We start from the raw sequence: 27962 nt of genomic DNA, 5'->3' as shown, positions 1-27962 counted from the left end.
TGCCCAAAGTTCTCTGTGTTTCTCTGTCTATTTCTACAATTCTTGGCCCAATGACCTGACTTCCCACATTTGTGACAAGGTGTATGTGGGGGTATATTCTGCCTTCTTTGCTGATAACTATTGTGAGAGGGTACGTCCTGTACGGCAGCTATGTGTTGTGTTTGTTCTTTACGTTTAGTCAGTGATTCTTTAGTTTGTTCACTCTGTCCTGTATCTTTACGGACAGAGCCCTTACAAAGTGTTAGTTGTGGCAGTGTGTCAGAGAGTGTGATAATCTCTGCCTGATGGGCCATTGGGGCTTCAGCCGCCGTGGTGAAGTGGGGGCTGTTCCATACGGGACCTGAGGTGTGAGTTGAATGGTATGTGTAATGACTGTCTGTATAGATATGGACAGGAGCGACAAATGGTGAGGGAACGACTGGAGGTACATCAATATTCATTACAGCAACAATTTGGAGAGATATTTCCTCAACCTGTGAAATGGCTTTACCCACACTGACCATTAGTTCAGTTTTTAGCTTGGCATAATCTGCTTTACCTCTAGGATCCTTTACATCAGTAGATGGGATTTCTCCCAGTAAATTTTTAACAATTTCCTGAAGTTTGTCAGCATTCTGTTTCATACTTTCACGCAGTCTAGGAAGGGTCGCTGGCTGGCCGTCTGATTCCACCAAGAAACCCTGTGAACGCTGTGTCCATCTGCTCATGAGATAGCGCGAATATCGCTGTCTTTTCTTTTCAGACTTAATGTCTAAAACCCATTCACTGGCTTTCCTGACTCCCCAAATTAGCTGAAAACCATCTTTTATCATCTCAATTTTAACTTTCTCATGTTTTATATAATTTCCCACACTGGCCATTGCAATCTGAACACTCAAAGGGACCATACGTCTTGAATCTTTGTTTTCCATCTCAAAAAGACTGAATCTGCACAATTTAATGTAAAATAATTTACAAATTAACTTAGAACAATTTCGAAATTCAAATATTAAAATGCTGTAGATCCCTTTCCAAACACCCGTTATTATGACCACAACCTTTTTTATCCTCTTGGGAAATTTATCTGAGCGGTAAGTAAAACAATAGAGTATATCACAAGCACAGCTCAGACTGCCTCGGACCAATACCCAAAACTTCGATGTGTCAACTTCTAAGACAAGCACCGTGTGTGTCAACTTCTAAGACATCACAATAAAAATAAAAGTAAAATAACATAAGATTTCTGTTCTAAGACAAGCAACGTGTGTGTCAACTTCTAAGACATCACAATATTTCTGTTCTTAGACAGGACTCTACTTCCTATATTTCCCAAGATTTAGGTAAGTGTACTTACCAAAGCGTTGTGTCAACCGGGGTACAGCGGATCTTTACAGCAGAACTGAAATCTCAGCAAAATTCCAAGAATTAATATCTCGGTGGTGGACCTCCAATTGATAGGAATTATTTCTATATCCCAAATGTATCGGAGACTCAGTCAGATTGTGATGAAAAACCAAATCCAGGTTTATTCTTTCAGTGGCGCGCACCAGAGGAGGAAAGAGAGTTAGATTTCACTGTGTGTTCCACCTAAATCTCCTTCACTGAGTGTCTTTTGGGAAAGCACAGAATTTAAGCTGTGTGCATGCCAGGGGGGGTGGATCCCTAAATGCTAATTATTATATGTCTCTAGTCAGGGGGGGGAAGCTGTGAGGGCTTCTCACACCTCATGTAGGCCAGGAACAGAATACACATGAGAAGTTTTTACAACTCATGAAATCCAAAGAACACTAAAATGACCACTAGGTCAGATATATTGAATTATTGACTATGGAATATATTTATTAAACTAACTATCAAATGTCGGTCCCTTCACGAGTCACTTTAATTTTCCCTCTTCCTTTCCTTATCACAGGTGCAAGATAACTGGCTCATAGCAGAAGTGTGGATGGACCCTCTTTGAGGGTGATGATCTATAATCATGATCATAAAATGTTATTGCAAACACAACCTTTAACAGCAGTCAGTCACCTCATATTGCCTCCATAAATGTCACTCATTACTTCACGTCTGGTTGTGGACATCTGAGGGACAATACAATACAATACAAAAAAGGTATATCATGATTCTGAGAGCATGCCCTTTTCAAAGTGGCCCATTGTAAATGTCTAATTTAAGTTCATGTATATTTAAGACATGCAAGATATATACAATATATACTTAATTTAATTAAAATTAACAATAGCTAATAAGTATTATTAGTATATAGTATATCAGTATCAGTATTAACATAATATGATATAGAGGGAGGGGCTGCCCGGCATGGTGTGTGGGAATTTAGTTTGTTTAGTTTTAATGAGTTATGTTTAGTCATGGTTGGCTGACATGCCAGATGAAATTAAAAAAGAGTAAGTAAAATATATATATATATAGTACTGGCAAAATGCCTCCTGTTTTAAAAGCTGATTTCATCCAGTTTATCATCCTAATGTAAATCAATGATAATGACCTGTGTCAAATAGTTTTGTATAAATTGTTGTTAGTAAACCTGTGATTTTGGGTTTGCCTGACCGGTTTTTGATATACAGGTAGACAAATTAGCCGTGCCCAGATGAAGTGTAACCCAATCTGGTATGAAATGATATATGAAATGTGTCAGTCTAGTGAAGTATTGAAGCTGTGTTGTTTACTGACAGAAAGTGCTCATTTTATTGCAGCGCTTGCCTGGGTATTGCAGCCATAAAATCCTCCACCCTGTTTTGTATTGGTTATGACAAACAGAAACACTCACCCACTGTGTCTCTGACCTACAAACATCAGAAATACTATTCAGTGTCATCCATTCTACTGAAAAAAGACAATACATGCATACCATCTTGAGGTTCCATTGTTGGCACTTTATTGACTGCAATGTATTTCAACTCTGAGTGGGCTGAGGTGAGTGATAAGTAAGGACTTCCTTATAGCTTTATTAATCATTCACAAGCGGTGGGTAGTGTTACAGAGTTTTGCAGGAAATTGTTATTTAAAATGCTACATATGGTTTAGCTAGAGGCACCACGGAAGAAGCTGGACAATGCAGAGTTGTTCCTTGATACTTGTGCTGTTGTCAGGTAAGCAATGCATGTTGTTACCATGCTTCTATGTAACCAAGTATTTGAACCTTATCATAAGCGAATATCATGTTACAGATTGCGTTCCGTGTTATTCAATGTCATTCATCAGTGTAGCATTTCTGTTTTTGCTTATTTAGTTTGCTTGAGTTGCTTTCATTTGGTTTCAAAAGCTGCTGAAAGTATGATGTCAGGTTTTTCATTTGTTTAAGCAAATCTGATTAATCATCTCAGCATGGGCATTTGCCAAATGAATAACTATTAGCATTTAGTCTATGTTTGACATACGTGGTGTTTCTGAAAATGTACTAAAAGATTTATCAATAGCTGTGTCCTTTATTTATCCACCACAATGTATTGTATATAATGATATACAAAAGTTATACTAAATTGTATTAAATACATTTTAAGCTTTAAATTAAGAATTATTTACCCTCATGAATCATTTCATTTGGCCACCATTGTGTTTCATGAAAATAGCTATTGCTTCTTGTTCTTAAACCACATAGGCCCCTTGACATTTTGGCCACATAATAAGCTCCCTAATTTGAATGTCATGCAAAGAGTAAAGTTAAAGTGAAACTGAAGGTTATAGCTGTCATTAACCTTTCTGAATGACAAGACAGGCTCATACTATATTTTATTTCCATAACATGAATAAGCTTAAAATGTTATGAGGAGTTTTCTTATTTATCTGTCTTCTAATGTGCCTGTATCTCTTTTACAGCACTATTCAATACAGCCCAAACTCTCCCAACCACAAATCCAGACTACAGCACAACAATTCTCCTTTTTCCCTTTAATTATTCTAGCACTGTTGGCCAAGCTGATACTACTCTCTCCGGTGTGACACCTGCTGTATCTCACAGTCCACAGTCTACTGGGACTCAACCATCAGCAACAACCATCAACATCTCCCATCCTAACCCAACTTCTCCATCCAGCACTCCTGTTTCTCCCACAGCTATCTTCACTCTTGCCACAACTACTCCCAATAACACTCTACTTCCCCCTACCAATACCACAACCCCTCAATCAAGTACGCTTACTATGACTACAGCTCCCTCCTCTCCTGCCACAAGATCAAGTACTGCAGTTACTACTGAAGCTACTGTCTCCTATAATACAACTCCTCCATCAACTTCTCCCAATACCACTCTATTTCCCCCTACCAATACCACAACCCCTCAATCAAGTACGCTTACTAGGACTACAGCTCTCTCTACTCCTAACACAACATCAAGTACAGCAGTTACTATTGAGGCTACTGTCAATTATACTACAACTCCTCCATCAACTACTCCCAATAACACTCTACTTCCCCCTACCAATACCACAACCCCTCAATCAAGTACGCTTACTATGACTACAGCTCTCTCTACTCCTGCAACAACATCAAGTACTGCAGTTACTCCTGAAGCTACTGTCAATTATACTACAACTCCTCCATCAACTACTCCCAATACCACTCTACTTCCCCCTACCAATACCACAACCCCTCAATCAAGTACGCTTACTATGACTACAGCTCTCTCTACTCCCGCCACAACATCAAGTACTGCAGTTACTCCTGAAGCTACTGTCAATTATACTACAACTCCTCCATCAACTACTCCCAATACCACTCTACTTCCCCCTACCAATACCTCAACCCCTCAATCAAGTACGCTTACTATGACTACAGCTCTCTCTACTCCTGCGACAACATCAAGTACTGCAGTTACTCCTGAAGCTACTGTCAATTATACTACAACTCCTCCATCAACTACTCCCAATACCACTCTACTTCCCCCTACCAATACCACAACCCCTCAATCAAGTACGCTTACTAGGACTACAGCTCTCTCTACTCCTGCCACAACATCAAGTACTGCAGTTACTCCTGAAGCTACTGTCAATTATACTACAACTCCTCCATCAACTACTCCCAATACCACTCTACTTCCCCCTACCAATACCTCAACCCCTCAATCAAGTACGCTTACTATGACTACAGCTCTCTCTACTCCTGCGACAACATCAAGTACTGCAGTTACTCCTGAAGCTACTGTCAATTATACTACAACTCCTCCATCAACTACTCCCAATACCACTCTACTTCCCCCTACCAATACCTCAACCCCTCAATCAAGTACGCTTACTATGACTACAGCTCTCTCCTCTCCTGCCACAACATCAATTACTGCAGTTACTACTGAAGCTACTGTCAATTATACTACAACTCCTCCATCAACTACTCCCAATACCACTCTACTTCCCCCTACCAATACCTCAACCCCTCAATCAAGTACGCTTACTATGACTACAGCTCTCTCTACTCCTGCGACAACATCAAGTACTGCAGTTACTCCTGAAGCTACTGTCAATTATACTACAACTCCTCCATCAACTACTCCCAATACCACTCTACTTCCCCCTACCAATACCTCAACCCCTCAATCAAGTACGCTTACTATGACTACAGCTCTCTCCTCTCCTGCCACAACATCAATTACTGCAGTTACTACTGAAGCTACTGTCAATTATACTACAACTCCTCCATCAACTACTCCCAATACCACTCTACTTCCCCCTACCAATACCACAACCCCTCAATCAAGTACGCTTACTATGACTACAGCTCTCTCCTCTCCTGCCACAACATCAAGTATAGCAGTTACTACTGAAGCTACTGTCTCTTATACTACAACTCCTCCATCAACTTCTCCCTATACCACTCTACTTCCCCCTACCAATACCACAACCCCTCAATCAAGTACGCTTACTATGACTACAGCTCTCTCTACTCCTGCCACAACATCAAGTAATGTAGTTACTCCTGAAGCTACTGTCAATTATACTACAACTCCTCCATCAACTACTCCCTATACCACTTTACTTCCCCCTACCATTACCACAACCCCTCAAGTCCCACTAAAATGCTTCAACGGTGGCATGGTGCAAGATGGAGTCTGCATCTGTCCAGATGAGTGGAGTGGTGACACCTGCTCTATTGGTGCGAATCATTTCCTCATCATTCCATTGTATAATGTGGGAGATAGCAGTACATTTCCCTCTTTGACGGGCTGATTTTGGATTTACAATTATGTCCAATATGTAATGTTCAGTTGGGGTTTGAGATTATTATCGACATGTTCGATGTCACTGGTCATGCACAAGTATTATACAGTTTGATTCATTTCACTAATGTACTGAATCTGCTGCATAGTATGTACAGATTATTGCTATGGTCCTAAACTATTGTCTATATTTTCATTATTTTAGCTAACTTCTGTAATAAGACTCAACTGGAAGATTTCGAGTTCCCACAAACTGTAGTTGGCTGGTTCGCTTACTCTTCACAGATGTGTCCACCTCGTACAACCAACGGTATTTAAACCTCTTGACAAGGATTGATAACATGTTGAGTTATTTCATGCCATTTGGGCAAATCAAACATTTAGATTTGTCCCCTCCCTTCCTCTCCTTCCACTCCATATAGCTGGTATTTCCAGAGCCTCAGCCAGGTGCTCGTACAACAATGGAAACCCAAAATTTGACTCCATTGAAAAAATTGAATGTGAATTAACCCTTGAGAATATTCAAGCCAATGTGAGTAACTGAGGTAATTGTTAGTAGTTTGAAGATCTGCAACCTTTCTGTTTGTGTGTTTTCCTCCAAATCTATGTATTTTATGTCTTTCCATGTCCTCCGATCAGGTCACGGTTTCACTTGGGGCAGTGGAAGCACAGCAGCTAGCAAGCAGTACACAGATCCTTACTTCAAGACCAGAGCAGCTGACGGCCTCAAACATCACTTCCGCAGCGCAGATAGTAAATACCATCCTGTCCAACAGCATCAACATTACAGAGGTAATGGTCATGTAGGTCATGTAACATGCTAGCTTGCACCAATTTTTTCAAAGAAGGGGTGTGGGTGCTTTAACCCCCAAATTGGCTTTTTCCACTTCTCATTAATTGTACCCTTTGTGGTGGTTCAATGATGGGATTATTGTTTGGCATACCCAGCAGATTGGCCTACACAGTCTTAACATCCTTTGCACGGCATAACCATATCCAGTTGCGTGGAATTGTGCTGTAACTGGCAATCAGATGCCACAAATATTACAATGTCAGCAGAATAACATCAGCAGGCCTGGGTCAGGTGTATATTCCTTTGATGTAACCAGTGCTCTATCACAAAAATCCTCCACAGTGTTCCCGTTTGAAGCAAGTTTCAGTGTGACAGACAAGGGCAGCATCCTTACTAAGGTGTGCTTTACATCTTTGCATCTCTTTACAGGGGATAGCTGAGGCTGCTGTGACAACAATTAGTCAGTTACTGGCTGCTGATCCTCAACAGTTCTCTGAGCAAAGCAATGCCACCGTAGGGTAAGATACTAAGACCTAAGGTAGATCTCTGTGTGTGTGTGTGTGTGTGTGTGTGTGTGTGTGTGTGTGTGTGTGTGTGTGTGTGTGTGTGTGTGTGTGTGTGTGTGTGTGTGTGTGTGTGTGTGTGTGTGTGTGTGTGTGTGTGTGAGAGTGTGTGTGTGTGTGCGTGTGAGTGCGAGTGTGTGTGTGAGTTTGTGTGTGTGTGTGTGTGTGTGTGTGTGTTTGTGTATGTCTGCACATGATGATATAATATATTAATGGTGTGCCTGTGTATGTGCTTGTGGCTGTTAACCTCCATTTCCCCCAGTCTAACAGGAACCTTGGAAAGGTTTTCAGTAAGTCAGAGTCATAATGCATCATTGGTGGTTCAGCCCAGACTGGTGGTTCAGTCTACTCAGGTGCGAAGTGACCAGACAGCAGGCATCCAATTCAGTGCACTCTCTGGTGAGTGATATATATACAGTATATATATATATATATTACAACCCTAATTAGATCCTCCTTTAGCCTGCCTACATGTCCACTGAAGGGACAATACAGAGAGACATTTTTGACATTATTTACTGAGGCAAACTGCTGTAACATACATGCATCAGTGTATTTTGAGATTGGTAACGTAGTTAAAAACACAGCAAATGAAAGCATGCTAGCTAAGCCGCAGGAACATTGTAAGGCCTGGAATGTACAAATGTGTATAAGAGATGTAGGGAATTATTTTACACTATCTCAAATCTGTCTCAATGTATTCTCAACAATAGGCACATCAAATAACTTTACAACAAACAGAATACAACTGGAAAAGAACATCTCAGAAATTGGAAATCCTCAAATTCCCTCTGATGTCCAGATTTTCATCAGACTTCCCCCAGGTATGTACTGATGGTTTTCATGTTGGGTGATAATATCTGCATAGTCTGGTCAGTGTCTTCTGTACTGTACTGCAATTTCTCTCTCTCCTTCTCTGCCTGTTACTTTGCCAGAGCGGAGTCAAAATGTTAGCGTTGGTTTTGTGCTCTATGAGAACGACCTCCTCTTCAGGTCAAAAGCCTTCCAGCCCTCACTTGGCACTAGGAGGATGGTGATCTCTGGAAGTCTAGGAAATGTCAAAGCCGAGCAAGTGAACTTACGGTTCACACCCATGGTAAGGAGAAGTTACCTCTTTGTGGTTTCCTAAAGAGTAACGATGAGGCCAAGCATGATGAGGAGCAAAACCCACATTTTGAATGTGTACAGTATGTCACTGCTAAATCACAGCCTGCAAGACAGGGTGAGATCCAGTAAAGATAGAAGATAAAAATATATTATCCATTCTGATAGCGTTATGTGATCTGCCATTGTTTGGTAGAGAAAATGTGCAGCCTCTCAGTAAGAGCCATCACAAAAGTCTCTATTGTTATTGTTATTGTGTAGCTACAGACACAATACAAACCAAAATAACAAAAACTCTGATAGTTCCCAGTCCCGCACTTGGGGCTGTGGAATTTGATGTTTCCCATCTAGCTTACAGTTTTTCTCGATTGCTAAAGCACGATTTTGATCGTTTTGTTACCAATTGGCTCATAGGTGTGGCAATTTGACCGTCAGTGCTTTGGAATTGCAAGGAAGTGCCATCTTGATATACCTCAGTGTGTAATGTATACAAGTGTGTTTAGTGTTTTGCAAATCACTGTGTGTATTGTTTTGCAAAAAGTGTGAGCTGACATTGTGCTTATAGTGGTGCAAATCTGGGCCGAGTTTTGCTCCTTGAGTGTAAGGTTTTGATAATTGTCTAATACTTTTGATTTTAGTGTTTATTCAATCGTAAAAAAACTGTAAACCTTCTGGGAAACATGAGTGAGTGCATCTGTGTTTGTTTACATTTGTGGACTAAGATGGTCAAATGTATGGTTTGTTTACCCTAGAATGTGTCTAACAAAGTCCTGCATGACTTTGCCTGTGTGTCCTGGGACTACAGCCTAAATGACTGGAGCACCCAAGGCTGCTCCAAAGTGAACCTTTCAACTGGGGGTCTCCAGTGTCGCTGTAACCACACTACTAACTTCGCTGTGCTGATGGTTAGTACTGCCATTGAGTTCAGTTTGTTTGCTTACTTCACTCTAATCCTTTGAAAAACATTCAAAACTTCCTCTGGGTTTGTGTATAAAAGTTGTTTAATTTTTTATTTAATTTGCACATTTCAAGTGAAAGATTATATATTTTGTCCACACATATATGTTAAGATATGTCTTATTGATCTGTGTGCTACTGTGAGTTTTAAGAGAGCTTACACATATCTGTATTTTTCAGTCTTTTAGGGCAGATCCGAAGTATGCTGAGGCACTGAGTTTAATCAGCATTGTGGGGTGCTCTTTGTCTATCGTGGGACTGATATTGACTATAATATTCCAAATTATTACCAGGTAGGTGCTTACAGAAGCTTGCTATTAAGACTTTTGTTATTAGATTTGAAATAATAGTTGCATGTGTTTCTGGAGGTGGATGTGGATTAAGTCCTGTCTATCAGTAGAGATCTTGGAAATTTGCATGCAATTTAAAGCAGCCATACTTTATTAAACAGAAAACATTGCACCAAGCCTTTTGTGTGCACAACACACCCATAAACATTTACAAATGATTCACGCCCCTGAACATTTTCATTCTCCCTCGTTCAATTCAATAAGTTGATATTGAGAAGGTAGTGCCATCTACTGGAAAAGAGTTGAAATGGCATCAATGGATTTCATTTTGATTACTCGGAAAAGAAACTCATTTGGTGTTCAGAAGTCATAACAACAGCTTAGAACATAACCTACTGCTATATATACTGATTTGATAACTTGACGACGCACTTCGTCTTTCTAGTTTCATTGTCTTAATAGAGAAAAAATGTTTTTTTTTTTGTTCTTCACAGAAATTCCAGAAAGAGTGCTCCCACAATCCTCCTGGTCAGCATCTGTGTGTGTATGACCATCTTTTACTTCCTCTTCCTGTTTGGAATGAATAACCCCAACGCCAGTTTAGACCGGGACATCAGAGCGTCAGTGGAAAACACCATCCCGTCCTCTGACCTCCACCAGGAGCCTGACAAAGGGCCCTGCACTGCACTCACTGCCCTGATGCAGTACTTCCTGTTAGCCACCTTCACCTGGAACACACTCTACGCTGGGCACATATTCGTACTCATCAGAAAAACCCTCTCAGGTCCACCTAGAGGATTCCTGGCGGTGTCCATAGCTATAGGCTGGGGTTAGTAACAACGCCAGATCTCTCCATAAATCCATAAATTGGAATTTACACAGACCAAGAAAAAGTTATAATCGCACATCTAACACAGAAACAGGAGCGACAAAAAGAGAGCAGTAGTCCAGTAGGGGGTGTACCAGACACACTTGTGCTTTAATTGGTGGGTTGGTATTTGTGAATGTGAACATACATGCCAGTGGTAAGGTAACAGAGATGCTGAGTTATGCTGAGTTGAGAGTAGGGCACCACAAGGAGACACTTCCCAAAACAAAGGTTATGTGCTTAAGAGGAGTTCATTGAAGAACTTATGTTGTGAATGCAACGGACCGACTTCATAAAACAGAGAACACTATGCCAAGCCATTTATGTGCATTAAATAACTCCTTACTCTCTGGACCTGGGAGTTTCTTGTAGCAAGTCCAGGTCTATCTGTATAATATGAGATAGAATGCCACAGGTGTCATCATCTTCTCTCCTTCACAGGATTCCCTGCTGTTGTGGTTGCAATCACACTAGGAGTGACTTACAGAGTGGATGATCCTTTGGGCTATCGACGAGAAGAGTTGTGAGTAGTAACAGCCAATGCAGTCATAAATGAAGATGTTAAAGAAATAAACGATACTGATCGTAGCTAATCAATTATGTTATTTTGGTGAACTGACCTTGTCAGCCTTAATGTACAGATGTCACTAATGTTTCAGCTGTTGGCTTGCGGCTCTGAACCAAGATGAGGAGTTTGACTTTGGAAAGCCATTTTTTTGGGGCTTTTTGCTTCCAGTAGCTATTATGCTGCTTTTGAATGCTGCCGTGTTAATATACTTTGGAATTTCTACATGCAAGAAGGATCCCCTGTTAAGCAGGTAACTTGTTTACATTTCGTACAAATCGTCAGGTATATTTATGGAATAATAACTACATTCTTCAGTTTTTATGATGTGTCTATAATAAACTAATTAACACACCAGGTTAACTGTTCATGGGATAGACAAAAATACTTTGTACCACAGAATTAATTTATTTACCAAGACTAATGATTTCCAGCCCTCATGCATACTCCCAACACAACCACAGTGTTTTCACAACCCATATCATTTGAAAGAGTTTATAGAAGTACAAACAATCGCATGTCTGGTTGACGCTTAAATGCACATGCACATGCACATGCACACACACACACACACACACACACAGACACACATACACACACACACGCACGCACGCACGCACGCACGCACTCACGCACGCACGCACACACGCACGCACGCACGCACGCACGCACGCACACGTCACATGGATCCTGACACAATGAGATGTACGTTACCATATGCCCTGTGTGGCCTAATTCCAGTTAGAGTGAAGCATAATCTGGCAGTGCAGCACTTCACCTCAGTAGGTTCTCTTATTTGTTCTTTGCAGCACAAGCAGCACCTCACTGAAGAAGTTGTTCATGAGCAGCTTCTCTCTGGGGGCTCTCCTCGGCCTTACTTGGGTTCTGGGCTACCTGGTAATCTCTACCACTGACCCAACACTGAGCAACATCTTCAGCATATTATTCTGTGTGTGTAACACCACCCAGGTCAGTAAAGATAGATGTATACACAAATAAACTCTAACCCATTTCTTCATAGCCCAAACAGACACTTGATTGAAACTATTATGTATTTTCAGACAGTTTTTAAAGGCAATATGTGGGTAACTAATCTGTCTTGCTCTTACACACTCTTTATCTGTCTATCTGTCGGTCTGTCTGTCCATACGCTGTGCCTACACAGGGCTTACAGATCTTCATTTTGTTTACGGTGAGGACAGCGAACTTCAGGAAGATGTTCCTGTCCATCACACATTCAGTATCCGTTCCTGAGATTGGTCTCCACAGACAGATGTACGTCCTGCAGGACCTCAAGAAAGGCTCACATGAGCTGTCAAGAAGTGCAGACACAGTCCAGTCTGACGGAACTTTCTCACAGACCATTTCATACGTTTAGTCTTCACAACTGTGAAGAGTTTAAAAGACTTTGTGCGCCAACACCAGACTAAGGCTGATCAGATGGCATCTCACTCATCATTAAACTCCTCATGATGCATACTGCCTCCATAATCATCAGCCTTTCCACTCCCAGCCAATCAGACATGAATGACAGACACCACACGTCTGGAGCAAATAATAGCAAATGACTGATCATCCCCGGGTTCGAATTACGCTGAGGCCTGGGATGGCCCTTAGTTCTGGCCAGGGCATCCTTAGTTCCATCTAAAACTGATGTGATGAAGTGCCATCTCATTGGATGGATTTTTCAGCCACACTGCAGGGGGCGCTGTTTCTGCTCACCTGCTACTCTCTGGTGGTTGACATGAATCGTCTGCCGCAAAACCAAGTTTTAGACGCTAAATTATTAATAACAGAGAGAGGGAGTAAAAAACAAACAATAGAAGATTTAATTATGACCATGTTTGGCACCCAATTAGCTAGTAACAGTGTGCACACCTGGACTTTATTTTCTTTATTTTATTTTAATGCCGCCCGGACATTTCAGCCAGATCCTTTTTTCTGCAGGCTTTTCAGGCAGTCATGTCAACAGATGGTTTCCTTTAGGTTCAGCACTAATAGTGATAGTAATCTTTCTATGCATTTTGGTGGGTTTTCTTACTGTTTGTGGTTATGGTGAGTGCCATTTTTGGTGGATAGATGTGGCGGACCGTGACGTTTATGGCCTATTGCTGTGTATTCATGCTACCTGTGTGTCCTTACTGTGTGTGGCAAAGTTTCGTCTATGATGTGGCAGTGTTCTTGGCAGTGTATGCCTAGGCTGCATTGCTGTGCATAGTCATTGCCTGTGTAATTGTTGTGAAATTATACAGTAGGCCCCCCTGTGAAGTGCAGGGTAATTTGAACATTGATAATCCCCTTAATCGTCTCTTCACACTGCTACCGTGTGGTAGCTGATACAGCAATTTAAGATGGAAAAGTTTTGTCCGTTCTGCCACTACCGCACTCAACAAACAAACTCTCTAGCACTAATGTGAAGACCCCAAATCACTTGTACTCATGTACACGGGTATGGGGTAGGGAATTAATATACTGCATGTTCATATGTTTGTGACGTGCATGTCTTATGTGTCAGACTATGTGTTGGTCTATCTCTTATAAGCAGATAGCGACTACTTTGGAAAAGTTTTAAGAATGCAGAAGAAATGGGTAATGCTTTTGAGTTTTGTATTTTTGTGTCCATATCCATCACCATGAACATTAAGACAGAACAGTACAGAACAGAAAGCGTTAAGTATCAGAATGCATAATAAAGCATATTTTACCTCTTGATAATAGCACTGATGATGACATGTTTGCCTTATGTCAAATGCTGCCTTATTGTTTGTAAATGTGTTTATAATGCTTTAGATACTAGGTTTAAGTGGTATCGAAAATGTTGCTGTATTAAAGGTTCCCAAGAGCACAGTGGCACAATGGGGATTTGTGATCCTTTGATGAGGGGAAACATGAATTTAAAGTGTTAAAGTCAAGTGTTAAATATCTGTTAATGATTAGTCATACTGTGTGCCAAGTGGAGGATGAGTCAATGAGTTTTTTTTTCTCTTGTAAATTATTGGCACAGCATTACGGCCCGTGTTTTAATTGATTTATTCAGTTCAAAGTATGAAATAGTTATTTCGGACAAGTTAGTTTATGCGTTACAAAGTCCATAACAAATTTACCTTTGTCCCTTTCGCATACAATTGTAAACGGGCGAGAATTGTGTCCTGAATCATTTATCTGCCAAGTTAAATTCTGCCTGTTCATGGGACACACGCATTTGGCCTCTCGTCTTCTGATTGCGAAATCCTGAAGAAGTTGCTCTTTTTTCCGCAACAGAGAAACGGAAGTTGTCTTTCACTGCTATATGTATTTCCTCCCATGCTGCTGGGTGTATTCATTGCAACTATGACAACTATGTTATGGAAGTTGCACAGTGTCCAATATGATCTTTAGTTCTACTCTTCAATTACACTATGAGCTTAGCCAGTTATCTCCACAACTTGCTCAGTAGATAAGACAATTTAGTAGCATGACTTCACTTTGTAGTCGTACCACACCAGTCTCTCCGAGTTCTCTTTCAGTTTCTTAACATTTGAGTTTTTTCTTGACTGTAAGTTTCCAGATTTTTTTGGCTAGCTACAGATGACAAGGACAATTTTGACTTCAAGAAATTGGGAGTGGTGCTGGGACTGCCCTGGGTGTTGGGATTCCTGGTCCTTGCCTCCTCTTACATCTTCCTCAACTCTACTTTCTGTCTGCTGGTCTCCACCTAGGTGAGGAAAAACATACTGTGGCGAGCCAACATGGCGGAACGCTACGTGGAGACAGAGACCTGTGCCCCAGACTCTGCACAATCTCAGGAGTGCCACTTCATTGGCTTTACAACACACTCAGAACGGGGGACACATGAGGCAGGCATACTTTGTTGTGAAATTTGGCACATTCTTTGGGATCAGTCCCCTCATCAATTTCACCAAGTGTCATGTCTCCCATTCGAACCCTCTAGCGCCACCAATGGTTCAAAGTTTGTGAAGTGTGAAGAACTGCTTATATTTTTAGTAAGTAACTGAACTCTGTGATTTCCAGCTCTGATAATAGCTCACTAGGATAAGTTGGTGTCCTGGCAACGGCAACGTCAGAGGTTCGAATCTGGTCAAAGCCGACAAGCTTGTCATGTCTCTGATTCTCTGTTTAGCAATACTGTAAGCCACTGCAAAGGAAGCCAGGTACACCGCAGTCGCTAGCTACCTGTGGTCAAGCTGTATATAGTCAATGCCATCCTCACACAAACAATTAAAATGATTTTAGATTTTTGAAACTGTCCGGTACAGCCAATCGAAATCGGCAGCAGAGCCACCAAACAGAACGTTTTGTCGTATCTCAGCAAATCTTTGATGGATTCACGCCAAACTTGCTGCGTGTACTCGGAACCCTCTTCTGAGGATGTCAAAAGTTTCTTCCGGGTCATCAGACCTGCTTGGCCACCCCATTGCAGCTATATTTTGTTATGTTTTTGATCTTTAACGAGACATTTGACCTGGGGTTACCATTACCTCATGCATGTAACTGTGGTCTGATCATGGTCTGTGTTGAGAAGGCCTGTCTCCACTGGGACTTCACTGTGTGCACTCTCTGAAGCTTGAGCTAACTCATATCTTTAGTTTATGCTCCTGCAGGAGCCAGAAGACTTCTGCCTAGATGGTACTATGGTACATACTATGGTTATGGGCCTCTTTAGCAGGTTACATCTGCACAGAGATATCTATAGCATGTGACAAGGGGCTTAGAGGCCTGATGTAGGCCTTCACTGTATGTAAATAAATTCTATGTATGACTGGTTTTAGCAGGTTGATAATAAGGTTGATGAAAAATGATGTGAGTCAAGTTGATGCTACTAACTAAGGCAACATGATCGGAGATTTTGTATTTCTATTGTATGAGTATGAGGAGAGGCTGCGCCCTCTAAGACTATGGATTCAGATGGCTTACAACCTGATGATCCCGGATCCCTGAAGAAAGCTCTCTGAAGATCTCTGCTGATACCAAAGACTGTCTGATTTTTTTTTAAATTAGAGACGCACGCACGCACGCACGCACGCACGCACGCACGCACGCACGCACGCACGCACACACACACACAATCCTAAACTGCCTTGTGCATGTTGAACCACTTCTCATTGATGGTGAATCTGATGGTTCAATCTAACACAAATTAAGTGCAGACATTAAATTGTACCTTGCACAGTCGTCAGGGACAACTAGAACATTGCTGCCTTCTGCTTACGTGCAAATGGACCTGTACTTAGAGGGGCAATGTGCTCCAATGTGACACTGGGTGTCAACAGATTTTAAGTGGTCAGTGTATTATTGCTGTTACTATTTAAGTGATTGTTACAGCCTGAGTGGTTTATTTAGTGTGAGTGAAATTCACTTCGTTTTTTACTGACAAGTTTGTTTATAGGTTTACATCTGGCTCTTTATGATCGTACCCTTGCACCTGCTGAGCCAGACATAAATAGCAGAGCAATTTTGCTGTCAAATCAAAAGGGAGAAACTGGAAGGGCAAGAAGAGTGTTCTGCATTTTCTCTTTGTAAAGGTAAATTCATGGTAAGTTCATGGTGACAGTTATGATATACATGATAACATTTCTCATGTTCTGCTTGGCATTTTTAAAACAGTAGCTGGCTGACATTTAAAGTGAATAGGAATGTTGACACCCATCTGTTTCACTTTGCTTGCTTTTTTGTCTTTTGTTTTAGATGTTCAAGCCTGGATTTATTCTTTTTATTGTGATTGGAGAGGTTACTCTCCCATCTGTTTGGTGTTTTAGTGATGGAACTCTCTTGCTTGACCACGGCTACTGTAGAACTGCAGTGGGGGTCTTACATAATATCACAGCACAGACAACAGAACCATCATTTACTATTCAGCCATCTTCATATAATGCAACAGCAGGAGAGATTATAGACGGTGAGATTGGGAAGAAAACACAATAGATATTGCTATTTAGTGGCTAATGCCAAAAACTCTCATCATTAGCACTGATGTGTGAAACAACACATTGCTGTAGATCTTGCTCCAGCAAAACACATGTGAATGTATAACGTTTTTGTTTGTTTTCTAGTATCATTCAACAGTACAAGACCCCTTAAAGGAATATTGCTTGATGCTCGGTTGTCTGAAGAGGATTTACCCGTGGGAAATTTTACTGACTTCACTACAGACGCTTCTGAACCATTTTGGTATCTCCGCTGCAATACAGAGAATGTAGGTTTTTTTTTATATGAAAACACTAGCCATGTCTTATAGGTGCACTACGTAGTTTTTTGTTGTTTCTAGACCTCTCATGATGATACACATCTGAAGGAAGTGTTAAAATGTTATTTCTTATTCTGAAAGTTGTTTGTTTGAGGTATTTTGTTTGTAAGTTTGTGCAGTATGGACAGAATGTGCAGAAATTTGAAGAACTAATGGTTTACTTTTTTGTCAATTAAAATGACATTGCATGTTGCAAATCCAGCACTTTACTCATCACTATAAAAGTGCCCTGATAGTAATATATTAATCTCTTGTGATATGTAGTCCCATTATAGCATTGCATATTTTATGTGTTTTTTTGTTTATTTGACATATGTTATATCTTTGTCTTAACAGTGGACATCTATTTCACATGGCAAACTTCCTTCAACATTCCAAAGTTTGCAGGCAAAATGGCAGGCCCCCCATAGTGGAACATTCTACTTCAGGTAGTGAAATAATTGCAGTCTCCCTCTAATTAAGCATCTGAAAGAAAGGAATACGAATATGTTCCTGCCAATTCCATGTTCAGATTCTCCCCTTGGTTTTCACAGTACAAACTGCAAAAGGTTGAATATTGTACTTTTAGATGATGGAATAGTACTGAGACCATAAAAGTTCAAGTTACTATAAAGGTCGCTATTTTCCTTCGTAACTGAGTTGAGACTAACATGCATTTTTATGCCAGTTCAGGCTATGCTGCATGTTTTTCAGTCATTTTTTGACAGATTTTTCCAAGCATATTTGAACAGATTCTAATGAAAAAATGTGTCTTTCCTTGATAAATATGATATGTAGAGGTGCATTCTAATTAAAAACAATTTTTTCAGAGCTTCAGTTGTTGAAAGCTTTTTAGTTTACTGGAACAGAGACCCAATCCCGTCTCCAACCCAACCTTCAACCCAACCTCCAACTTCACCAACACCCACTGGTAAGTGACAGCACTGCAACCTGCCGACTGAAAAGTTTAATTTCTCCATTACTAGAGTGCAAAGCAAAGCCCTGTAGTGAAATGTCTCACTCTTCAATAGTATCATCATCTCTTAACTTCTTTCTGCAAGTAATTCAGTCATTCAGTGTCAGATATATTCATACTTTGTTACATTTATGACATTAAAATTTTACTTCAAAATCTTTAGTGATGAATAATGGACAACATTGTTTTCAGGTGGCTGATATAATGCACACTGAAATGGTAATATGATGGCGATGTAAAGTGAGGTGGTTGTTAGACATCAAAGTGCATTATTTTCTGCTGCCAAAACACCATGTGGTCGATTATTGTGCTAACACCATAGTTACTATACTACATACATATGCTCATTTGTAGACATTATTTTTGCCATGTAACAGATTACCCTATTTTCAACTGCCTGAACACCATCCTCCATTATTCTATAATATTTACATTACTGGACCCTTCTTTCATTGTTATTACACTACATAACACACTGAGTAACAATCGATTCTTGTGACCCAGATGTACTAGAGTAAAGATTAGGCTCACTGTGTGATGTGTAAATTGTGTAATGTGCTGTTATATAATTATATCATATCACTAAATACTACTGTAAATATATTATGGAGACTGGAATATAATAGTACTCAATAATATAATTACCTCTGAGTCTATAAACCCTATTCATCAATAGCATCAGTGCAGATATCAACTGATTGTGTCTGTTTGATTAATTTGAATGTGTGATAAGGACAGTGATGCTGAGGTTTTTCTTGTCTCTCTCTCAACTCAACCCTATTCCTAGAAATTCTGACAACAAACACAAGCTCACCCTTTACCACAACTCCCATCACCGACCCTACATCCTCATCTACCATCCCCACCTCTACAGCCACATCTACCATCCCCACCTCTACAGCCACATCTCCCATCACCGACTCTACAGCCACATCTCCCATCACCACCCTTACAACCACATCTACCATCCCCACCTCTACAGCCACATCTCCCATCACCGACTCTACAGCCACATCTCCCATCACCACCCTTACAACCACATCTACCATCCCCACCTCTACAGCCACATCTCCCATCACCGACTCTACAGCCACATCTCCCATCACCACCCTTACAACCACATCTACCATCCCCACCTCTACAGCCACATCTCCCATCACCGACTCTACAGCCACATCTCCCATCACCACCCTTACAACCACATCTACCATCCCCACCTCTACAGCCACATCTCCCATCACCGACTCTACAGCCACATCTCCCATCACCACCCTTACAACCACATCTACCATCCCCACCTCTACAGCCACATCTACCATCCCCACCTCTACAGCCACATCTCCCATCACCGACTCTACAGCCACATCTCCCATCACCGACTCTACAGCCACATTTCCCATCACCACCCTTACAACCAAAGGTCCACTGGTGTGTAATGTGTCCAATGGTGGGGAGCTGCAAGATGGAGTCTGCATCTGCCCAGATGAGTGGAGTGGTGACACTTGCTCCATCGGTCAGTCTGCTTATGGGCATGTCTCGCAGGCACAACAAAGTAAATTTAAAAGCTCAGTCTGCTAATCCAATACTATGTCAAATTCAGCTCAATTCAATGCTCCATATGGTCCTCTAGCTGTCTATTCATTGTGTGCACTCAACAAGCCTCTCAGGTGTTCGCACACAGTCCTGGCTCTATAAATGGGAAACAAACATAGAAGCTCGGACCAAGCCATTAACGATTCCAGCCAACAATTTGCTTCAGGAACACGGAAGGGAGGGCTGTAATTGTATTGGCTGTTGAACTCAAATATGAACAACCTTTCACCAGAATTGCGGAATCTTTCTTTTAATCATGATACTACCATGTCAGAGTAAATACTTTTCTACCTCAGCCTCTGATGGTGTACACCGGCCTGTTGTGAAGCCAGTTATGAGTCTGTTTTGTTTTTCTTTCCTAACTGTACAGCTAACTTCTGTGAAGGGAAAACTGTGAATGGTTCCACTTTCTCAAGAACTGTGATCGGCTGGTCTGCTTACTCCACTGAGAAATGTGGATCTGAGACCAATAATGGTGAGCTAACGTGTTGCCTTTCTTTATTTTGCAGTTGGCAGAGTTTCGTTTTGGCCTGTTGTGCGTCGTATTTCATATCTGAAACTATTTTTCCCCAGCTGACATTTCAGAAGCTTCTGCCAGATGTGTAAAAAATGAAACAGGAACTCCTCAGTTCGGTCAGGTGCAGAAGACGGACTGTGGATTAACCCTCAACGACCTCCTGAGTAACGTGAGTAACCTGACCTCTGCGTTGCAAACAGTAACACACGGCACTTCAATCAGTCACAGTTAAAATATCTTCAGTGAATGATAACACAAGCCAACAAATATTGTGAATGACTGGAGAAGTGCAATCATAAAAAAAGTCACTTTTTTTTAACAAATTTATTACACAAAAGTACCAAGCACTTCCAAGAGTGCTATGCTATTTTTACCATCTGATCAACTGAAGAAATTAATTATTATTTTATGTTCAACATCATGAGTAAAGTTAAGGACGGGCTTTATTTTAAGATTATATTATTTGATTCAAATATTTTCACCCACTTCCACCAGATTACTGGCCCTATCAATGAGGAGACGAGGAAGACTTTGGCGAGAAGCACACAGATGCTGACTTCCAGTCCAGAAAAACTGACATCCTCGAACATCACCTCTGTTGCACAGATTATCAACGCTGTCCTAAATAGCAGTACCACGATCACTGAGGTAACGATATACTACTGTACATATTGTCACAGCAATCTCCTTCCAACAGTTCACCTTGGATAGAAATATTTGAGAGGCTTAAAGTCAATGATATTTGAACATACCAAAGCTGAAATACATTGAAACTCCTGGAGAGGTATGATTCATAATAACGACAGCAAATTTTTCAGTAAATTCAAATGATCAAATTATTTCTTGTTTTCAACTGTTGCCTCTCCATTTTAGTTGCTGTATAGATTTTCATGGATAGAAATGGTCAAGTGGCCCCCATTAATCCTTTCTATCAACCTGCGACATGTCCATTTGTTTTTCTATGTCATTTGTGTTTCTAAGGCATGCACATGGCTGCTGTATTAATGCAATTATCTCTTCATTCTAAACAGGAAACAGCCATACCTATGGCAACATCAATCAGTCAACTACTGACCGCCAACCCACAACTGTTCTCCATGGATGGCACCATAGATAGGTAAAGTGTTCAGACTGCTGTTGCTTGTTTATAGAGAAGCGTAGGTCAGGTAGGGTTCAGTCAAAGTATTGCTCAAAGCCTCTATGCCATTACTTTGTTCTCTCAGACTTTAAGGTAAACAAAAGCCTGAAAGCCAAAATCCTGGCCTATTGGTTTGTTGCTAATTATAAATTCCAATACACTTCATGTCAAGTAAAGGTCTTGTTATTGGTGGTGGTGGTGTGTGTGTGCATGTGTGTGTGTGTGTGCTTGTGTGTGTGTGTGTGTGTGTGTGTGTGTGTGTGTGTGTGTGTGTGTGTGTGTGTGTGTGTGTTTCTGTGTATCTTCTGTGGCTGTCTAAAGCCTTACCAAGACAACAGAAGGATTTTCACAGAAGCTGAGTGCTGAGGTGTCATCAGTGGTTCAGCCTAAACTTGTGGTCCAGGCAACACATCCAATCAGCCAATCAGAAGGGGTCCGGTTCAGGGCTCGCTCTGGTTAGTGAAAAAAAACATACTCATTATTTGTATTTACATTTACATTTAGTCATTTAGCAGACACTTTTATCCATTTATGAATAAACTAACCCAATGACCAGTAGACTTTGCAACTTTTAGCTGCACTAGTTTAAGTTTCCTCACAACCAGGTTATTTGGTTGTTTTGCACAAACCTATATAATCTTGTGACAGATCGGAGAGACCAAAATGCAGGAAAATAGACATTGGGTGACTGTGTAACATTTCGCTAATTTTATACATGACCTTACTTGACAAAACCATCATCCACAGGAACATCTAGCAACTTCACATCAAACATAATTCAGGTGGACAGCAATGCTTCAGAAATGGATGAGAGTGTAATCCCTTCTGAAGTTGATATTTTCATTAAATTACCTCATGGTATGTATGTCTCTCTCTGTTTGTATGCATGTTTATATGATTGTATGTGTGTACATATGTGTATTTATAGATGTATCTATATGTGTATTTATTTTTTTAACGTACAGGCATGAAGTGAAATTGCTGAACTTGAATGGTAACACAGACCCCCTTCTCTTTCACAGCCTCAGAACGAAATTCAAACTTAACCGTTGGTTTTGTTCTCTACGACAATGACGTCCTCTTCCAATCTAAGTCCTTTAAGTCAAGACTGGGCACCAGCAGGAGGGTGATCTCAGGCAGCACGACTGGTGTTAAAGCTGAATACGTGACACTAAGCTTCAGGCCATTGGTACTGCAGACAGACATACCATGCATTACCTTATTCATTATTAACTATTAAATCATAACTTCATTCCAAACAAAACAGTTCCCAATTCACTATCTCACTTTGTCTTTGATGTTTCATTATGTCTATCAGTGAGACAGCATTTCTTTTCTTTTTTTTAAAGATTTGTTTTTGGGCTTTTATGCCTTTAATTGATAGATTAGTGAAGAGTATGACAGGAAATGAGTGGGAGAAGAGGACAGGAGAAATTACATCAGGCCGGATTCGAACCCAAGTCCTCCATGGGCGTCAAGCCCGAATGTGGTTGGGGCTACTGTTTGCGCCACAGTGCCCCCCTGAGACAGCATTTCTATTAGAAACTGACTAATTGTTTCCCTTCTTTTCAGAATGTATCTAACAAAGTCCTGCATGACTTTGCCTGTGTGTTCTGGGACTACGACCTGAAGGACTGGAGCACCAAGGGCTGCTCCAAAGTGAACAACTCTGGGAGTCTCCAGTGTCGCTGTAACCACACTACTAACTTTGCTGTGCTGATGGTTAGTACTGCAGCAAGTCTGTTTCAGATCACAACATAAGAAGACAAAATTATTTTTTTTAGACATTTAAACTGTTTGTGATACTGTGTACGAACATTAACTATACACTATGTGTATGTTTAGTCTTTTGCAACAGAGTTTAAGTATGCTGCGGCTTTGAGTTGGATCAGTACTCTTGGATGTGCATTGTCTATCATTTGCCTTTCTATAACAGTTGCATATCAGTTCAAAACCAGGTAAGTATTGAAGGGTTTCCTGATATCTCTTTCTACATACCCTCATATTCCTTCCTTTCTAAGGAACTGTCACGGTGACATGAAAGGACACAACACCAGGGCAATAAATGATAAAAGATAACAAGTGAATAGATACATTTTTTATGTGGTTGCATTTGGTGATAGCATGATCTTCTTTATTCTATTGCAGGTTGTAAAGTTTGAAACCTTCTGCAAATTATATCATCTTGAAGCTATAGCTATTATTTTGAAGAAGTTAGGTCATTTAAAAAGGCAGGGTTGATGAATCAATTAGTGTCCATTTATTGATTCTAAGCTTCTTAGACCATGTGCAGTAATGCGTAGGACTTTCAGACTGAACACCACTCTGTCCATCACAGGAAGGCCAGGAGGAGTGCTCAAACGGTCACCCTATTGAGCATCTGTGCATCAATGATCATCTACAACTTCCTCTTCCTCTTTGGACTTGAAAACCCACACAAGAATTCCAAAGCGAACCGGACCATCAGAGTGTCAGTGAAAAACACCATCCCGTCCTCTGACAACCACCAGGATCCTGACGAAGGGCCCTGCACTGCGTTCACTGCCCTGATGCAGTACTTCCTGTTAGCCACCTTCACCTGGAACACACTCTACGCTGCTGACCTTTTGGTGATGTTCAGGAAACGTCACACAGCAAGATATGTCAGTATTATATACACTGTAATAGGCTGGGGTAAGTGATTTCAAACAACATAGACCCACAACAAAGAAACTTTGTGGGTGACAGATAAGCAAAATGATTTGAGTGCTTGACATGAAAATGAGGAGTTAGTGGGTGACGTCTCAAGTGATCTTAAAGTAAAATCTGTATAAATAACGATTATTACATGAACTATTACCCCTTAACATCTGGAAAGTTCTACCGTCTTTCCCACCATCTCTTTGTCCCTGTTTGCTTTACTTTCACACACTCTTATTAGAGAACATTTCTTTTGAATTTAAGCAGTATTTGGTTTTTCCTTACAGCCTTTCCTGCTGTCATGGTCGCCATCTCTTTAGCAGTGACCTACAGGGTAAATGAACCACTGGGCTACCGACGTGAGGAATTGTGAGTATTTCTTAGGACAAGACCTGGTTTCTGTTTACAGACTTGTTTAGACTGCAGAAAAACTGGGTTTGCAAACTCTGACCATTGCTTCTTGAAGACAAAGTATTTACTAAAGTATGCAGCTTCCCAGTCAAAACCAAAGTAAATAAATGTGGACTTGCTTTCTCCAGGATTTACTTAATAAAATAAATAAAATTCCTTATAAAGAACTATTATTTAGCCAGTGATATTCCTTTATAAGTATTAGTCAGGCCATGTAACCTCACATTTATCACGCAAAACACATTTCTCTCAAAACACCAGAGAGATTTCTGAGCTTGTCACCCATTATGTTTTAGGGCATTGTTAAGATCTCATTTCAATTTCTCAGCATACACTATGTTCAGTTTTTTTCCGCTGTTTTACTTGCAGCTGTTGGCTAGCTGCTGTGGATCGCAAGAATAATTTTGACTTTAAGAAGCCAATGCTGTGGGGATTTCTGGTGCCTATGTCAGCAATGCTCCTTTTCAACACTTCTGTGCTAATATACTTTGTGGTTCAAACATCCAAGACGGCCGGAAGACCTCAGGGATCTACTGGGTGTGTACCTTGAGAGCATGTCTGTTATATATTCAGGTGCATGACTATGGAGTGATTTATAGACTAAGTAAGAGAATCTTGAAATCTATTCTGAAACTAACAGGTAACCAGTGCAGTGATTTTAATACTGGTGTGGTGTTTGTACAAATGGCTTTTTTTGGTAGACCAGACAAAAGTGAGTTACAGTAGTCTAGCCTGCTCATGATAAAAGCGTGCATCAGTCTTTTAGTGTCAGCCTGGGAGAGAAAGGGCTGCACCTTAGCAATGTTTCTTAAGTAATAAAAAGATGTTTTAATTATATTTTTGATATGGGTTTCAAAATTGCGATCTGAGTCAAATATGACACCTAGGTTTCTGGCCTGGTGCTTGGGGTTAAGTGCGTGTGTTTTTAAATGTGCAGAGAGTTTCTCTCTTTTCGTCTTTTTCACCAACGACTAATACCTCTGTTTTATCTTGGTTGAGCTTTTGTGTTTTGTGACATCCGTACATTTATATCAGCAATGCAATTTACCAAGCAATCAATAGAGCTGTAGTTGTTGGGTGTTACAGAAATATAGAGCTATAAACCAGTTTAGGACTGGACCAGTGAGGCCAACCCAATTTTCAAGTCTATCAATAAGGATATCATGATCGACAGTGTCAAAGGCTGCGATCAGATCCATAAGGCCAGGACAGATGTTTATTTTGGAGTCAGCATTAATCCTGAGGTAATTTACAACCTTGACTTATACTGTTTCTGTGCTATGATTGGAACGGAAACCAGATTTGAAAGTGTCAAAGGCACAGTTAGTTGTTTAACTGTTTAAAGACAATTTTTTGCAGGATTTTGCTTAGAAAGGGAAGGTTGGAGATGGGTCTAAAATTGTTAGGGACTGAAAAGTCTAAATTGCTTTTCTTCAGGAGGGGTCTCACCAGGGCAGTTTTAAGTTCTGATGGGAAAATAAATGTAAGCAGGGAACAGTTTACAATGGCTAGAATGTCCTTAGACACAGAGTTAAAGATGGTGTTAAAAAATGTGGGCATGCTCAGCATTTCTGTATCAGCCAGTGCAAAAAAGCTACTGTTACAGTTAGGGGTGGGAATCTCTTGGCACCTCACGATTCGATTCGATTCCGATTCAGAGGTCAACGATTCGATTCTAAACCGATTCTCGATTCTAAACCGATTATCGATTATCAATTCTAAACCGATAAAACGATTATCGATGCATCTCGATTTTTAAAACATTTGAGTTTGCTACTCAGTCTCAAATCACTTCCTACTTTGTGCTTGATAATTAAAGAAAATCAACAGATCTATTTTTTTATTAGAGAAAAAGTGTGTCCTTGTCACAATTATGACTTTCTATGAACAATGCAATAATCGATGCAGCTTGCATTTCAACACAAAATGAATGTGTAAAATAAAAAAAAATAAAAAATATATATTATTTTTTTTTAATATTTTTTTATTTTATTAAAAAATCGATAATGAACTTTTCTGAATCGAGACAGAATCGTTCTAGAGAGAATCGAGAGAAATCGAAAAATCGATTTTTTCCCCCACCCCTAGTTACAGTATGGTGGAAGGGGATCAAAAAACAAGACATTTAGTATTTCCTGAGCAATTCTCATCCTAATGTTCGTTATCTTATCTCTGAAGCATCATGCAAATTCTTCACATTTGGAGGTGGAAAAGAGACTATCATCTACTTTCTACTGTTGATTGTTGAAAAGAGCACCCTAGAATTGTTAGAATTTACAGATATCAATTTTGAGATTATCCTTTCTAGCATTTCTTATTGCTTTAATAAAGACTGAAAGATATCTTAAAAATTACCTTAAAAATATCAAGATGGACCTGTAACCTGTCTTTCTCCATTTATGCTCAGACCTTGAAGATCTCTTAAATTGAATTATTTCCTAATTTCTCCATGGAGCTTTTTGTTTGGCTAAAACCGTTTTAGCTAAATATGTGCAATAAATGAAAGAAAAAAGTCTGTATTTGTCTGGTAAAAACGTTTATTGTTTATATATATTTCCTGGACTGTTCACATTCACAGTGTCCCGTCTCGTATAGCTGATTTGAAGGGAAAAGTTGTGAGAAACTTCTCTCTGGGAGTGGTTCTGGGACTGTCCTGGGTGTTGGGCTACCTGGTCCTTGCCTTTTCTAACACAGATGAACAGGAACTCTTCATCTTCCTCAACATTGTCTTCTGTCTGCTGATCTCCACTCAGGTTTGTGGAAAACAGTCATGAAAAGGTTCTGTTTGCTGTCAGTAACATCCCCAACACAGACTCAATATTCTCTCTCTCTCTCTCTCTCTCTCTCTCTCTCTCTCAGGGTGTGCTTATATTCTTGTTGTTCACAGCGAAGGCAACTCTCTTTAGAAGGAACACTTCCCGTTTGGTGCAGTCCATCTCAGACTCCACATTTTCTCGAAGGCGCCACTACTCCATTAGATCACGCATTAATAAATATAGTAATACTTATAGTATTAACGAAGGTACATTTGAAACCACAATGTGAATCTCTCTATTTCTCTGTGTTTCCCTCCATCCCTGTTTCCCTCTCAGTGTGTGTGCGGGGGGAAATTTAAATTACTATCAACTATGTTGATA

The 27962-nt window shown here is 40.4% G+C and overlaps 1 protein-coding gene and 2 long non-coding RNA genes across 4 annotated transcripts; all 3 read left to right on the top strand.

Moving 5' to 3' along the window:
- Nucleotides 1-2745: 2745 nt before the first annotated feature.
- On the top strand, nt 2746-12927 carry LOC116218232 (adhesion G-protein coupled receptor G7-like). 2 transcript variants are annotated; one of them, XM_031559005.2, is made up of 17 exons: nt 2746-2913; nt 3025-3089; nt 3817-6084; nt 6354-6458; nt 6571-6680; nt 6788-6940; nt 7371-7459; nt 7767-7903; nt 8218-8328; nt 8440-8600; nt 9361-9513; nt 9746-9858; nt 10350-10684; nt 11165-11246; nt 11383-11541; nt 12098-12257; nt 12454-12927. In XM_031559005.2, the coding sequence occupies exons 2-17, from the start codon at nt 3053-3055 to the stop codon at nt 12664-12666; spliced, it is 4386 nt and encodes a 1461-aa protein (XP_031414865.1). In that variant the 5' UTR covers nt 2746-2913; nt 3025-3052; the 3' UTR covers nt 12667-12927. The 2 variants fall into 2 exon arrangements, with proteins under 2 accessions (XP_031414865.1, XP_042558859.1); XM_042702925.1 differs by lacking the exons at nt 2746-2913; nt 3025-3089 and having other exon boundaries at nt 3362-6084.
- A 4009-nt stretch (nt 12928-16936) lies between these two features.
- On the top strand, nt 16937-18602 carry LOC116218230. The gene is made up of 3 exons (XR_006151494.1): nt 16937-17184; nt 17339-17481; nt 17869-18602. It is a non-coding gene; the product is annotated as an uncharacterized LOC116218230 (long non-coding RNA).
- Nucleotides 18603-20321: 1719 nt separating this feature from the next.
- On the top strand, nt 20322-23009 carry LOC116218226. Its single transcript, XR_004162756.1, has 6 exons — nt 20322-20555; nt 20654-20766; nt 21093-21245; nt 21629-21714; nt 22057-22190; nt 22483-23009. It is a non-coding gene; the product is annotated as an uncharacterized LOC116218226 (long non-coding RNA).
- Nucleotides 23010-27962: the final 4953 nt, after the last annotated feature.

Source organism: Clupea harengus, chromosome 21, assembly GCF_900700415.2.
Source record: "Clupea harengus chromosome 21, Ch_v2.0.2, whole genome shotgun sequence".
Classification (NCBI taxonomy): domain Eukaryota; kingdom Metazoa; phylum Chordata; class Actinopteri; order Clupeiformes; family Clupeidae; genus Clupea; species Clupea harengus.
Note: the sequence above shows the minus strand (reverse complement) of the source record. Positions and strands in the feature narration are given on the sequence as shown.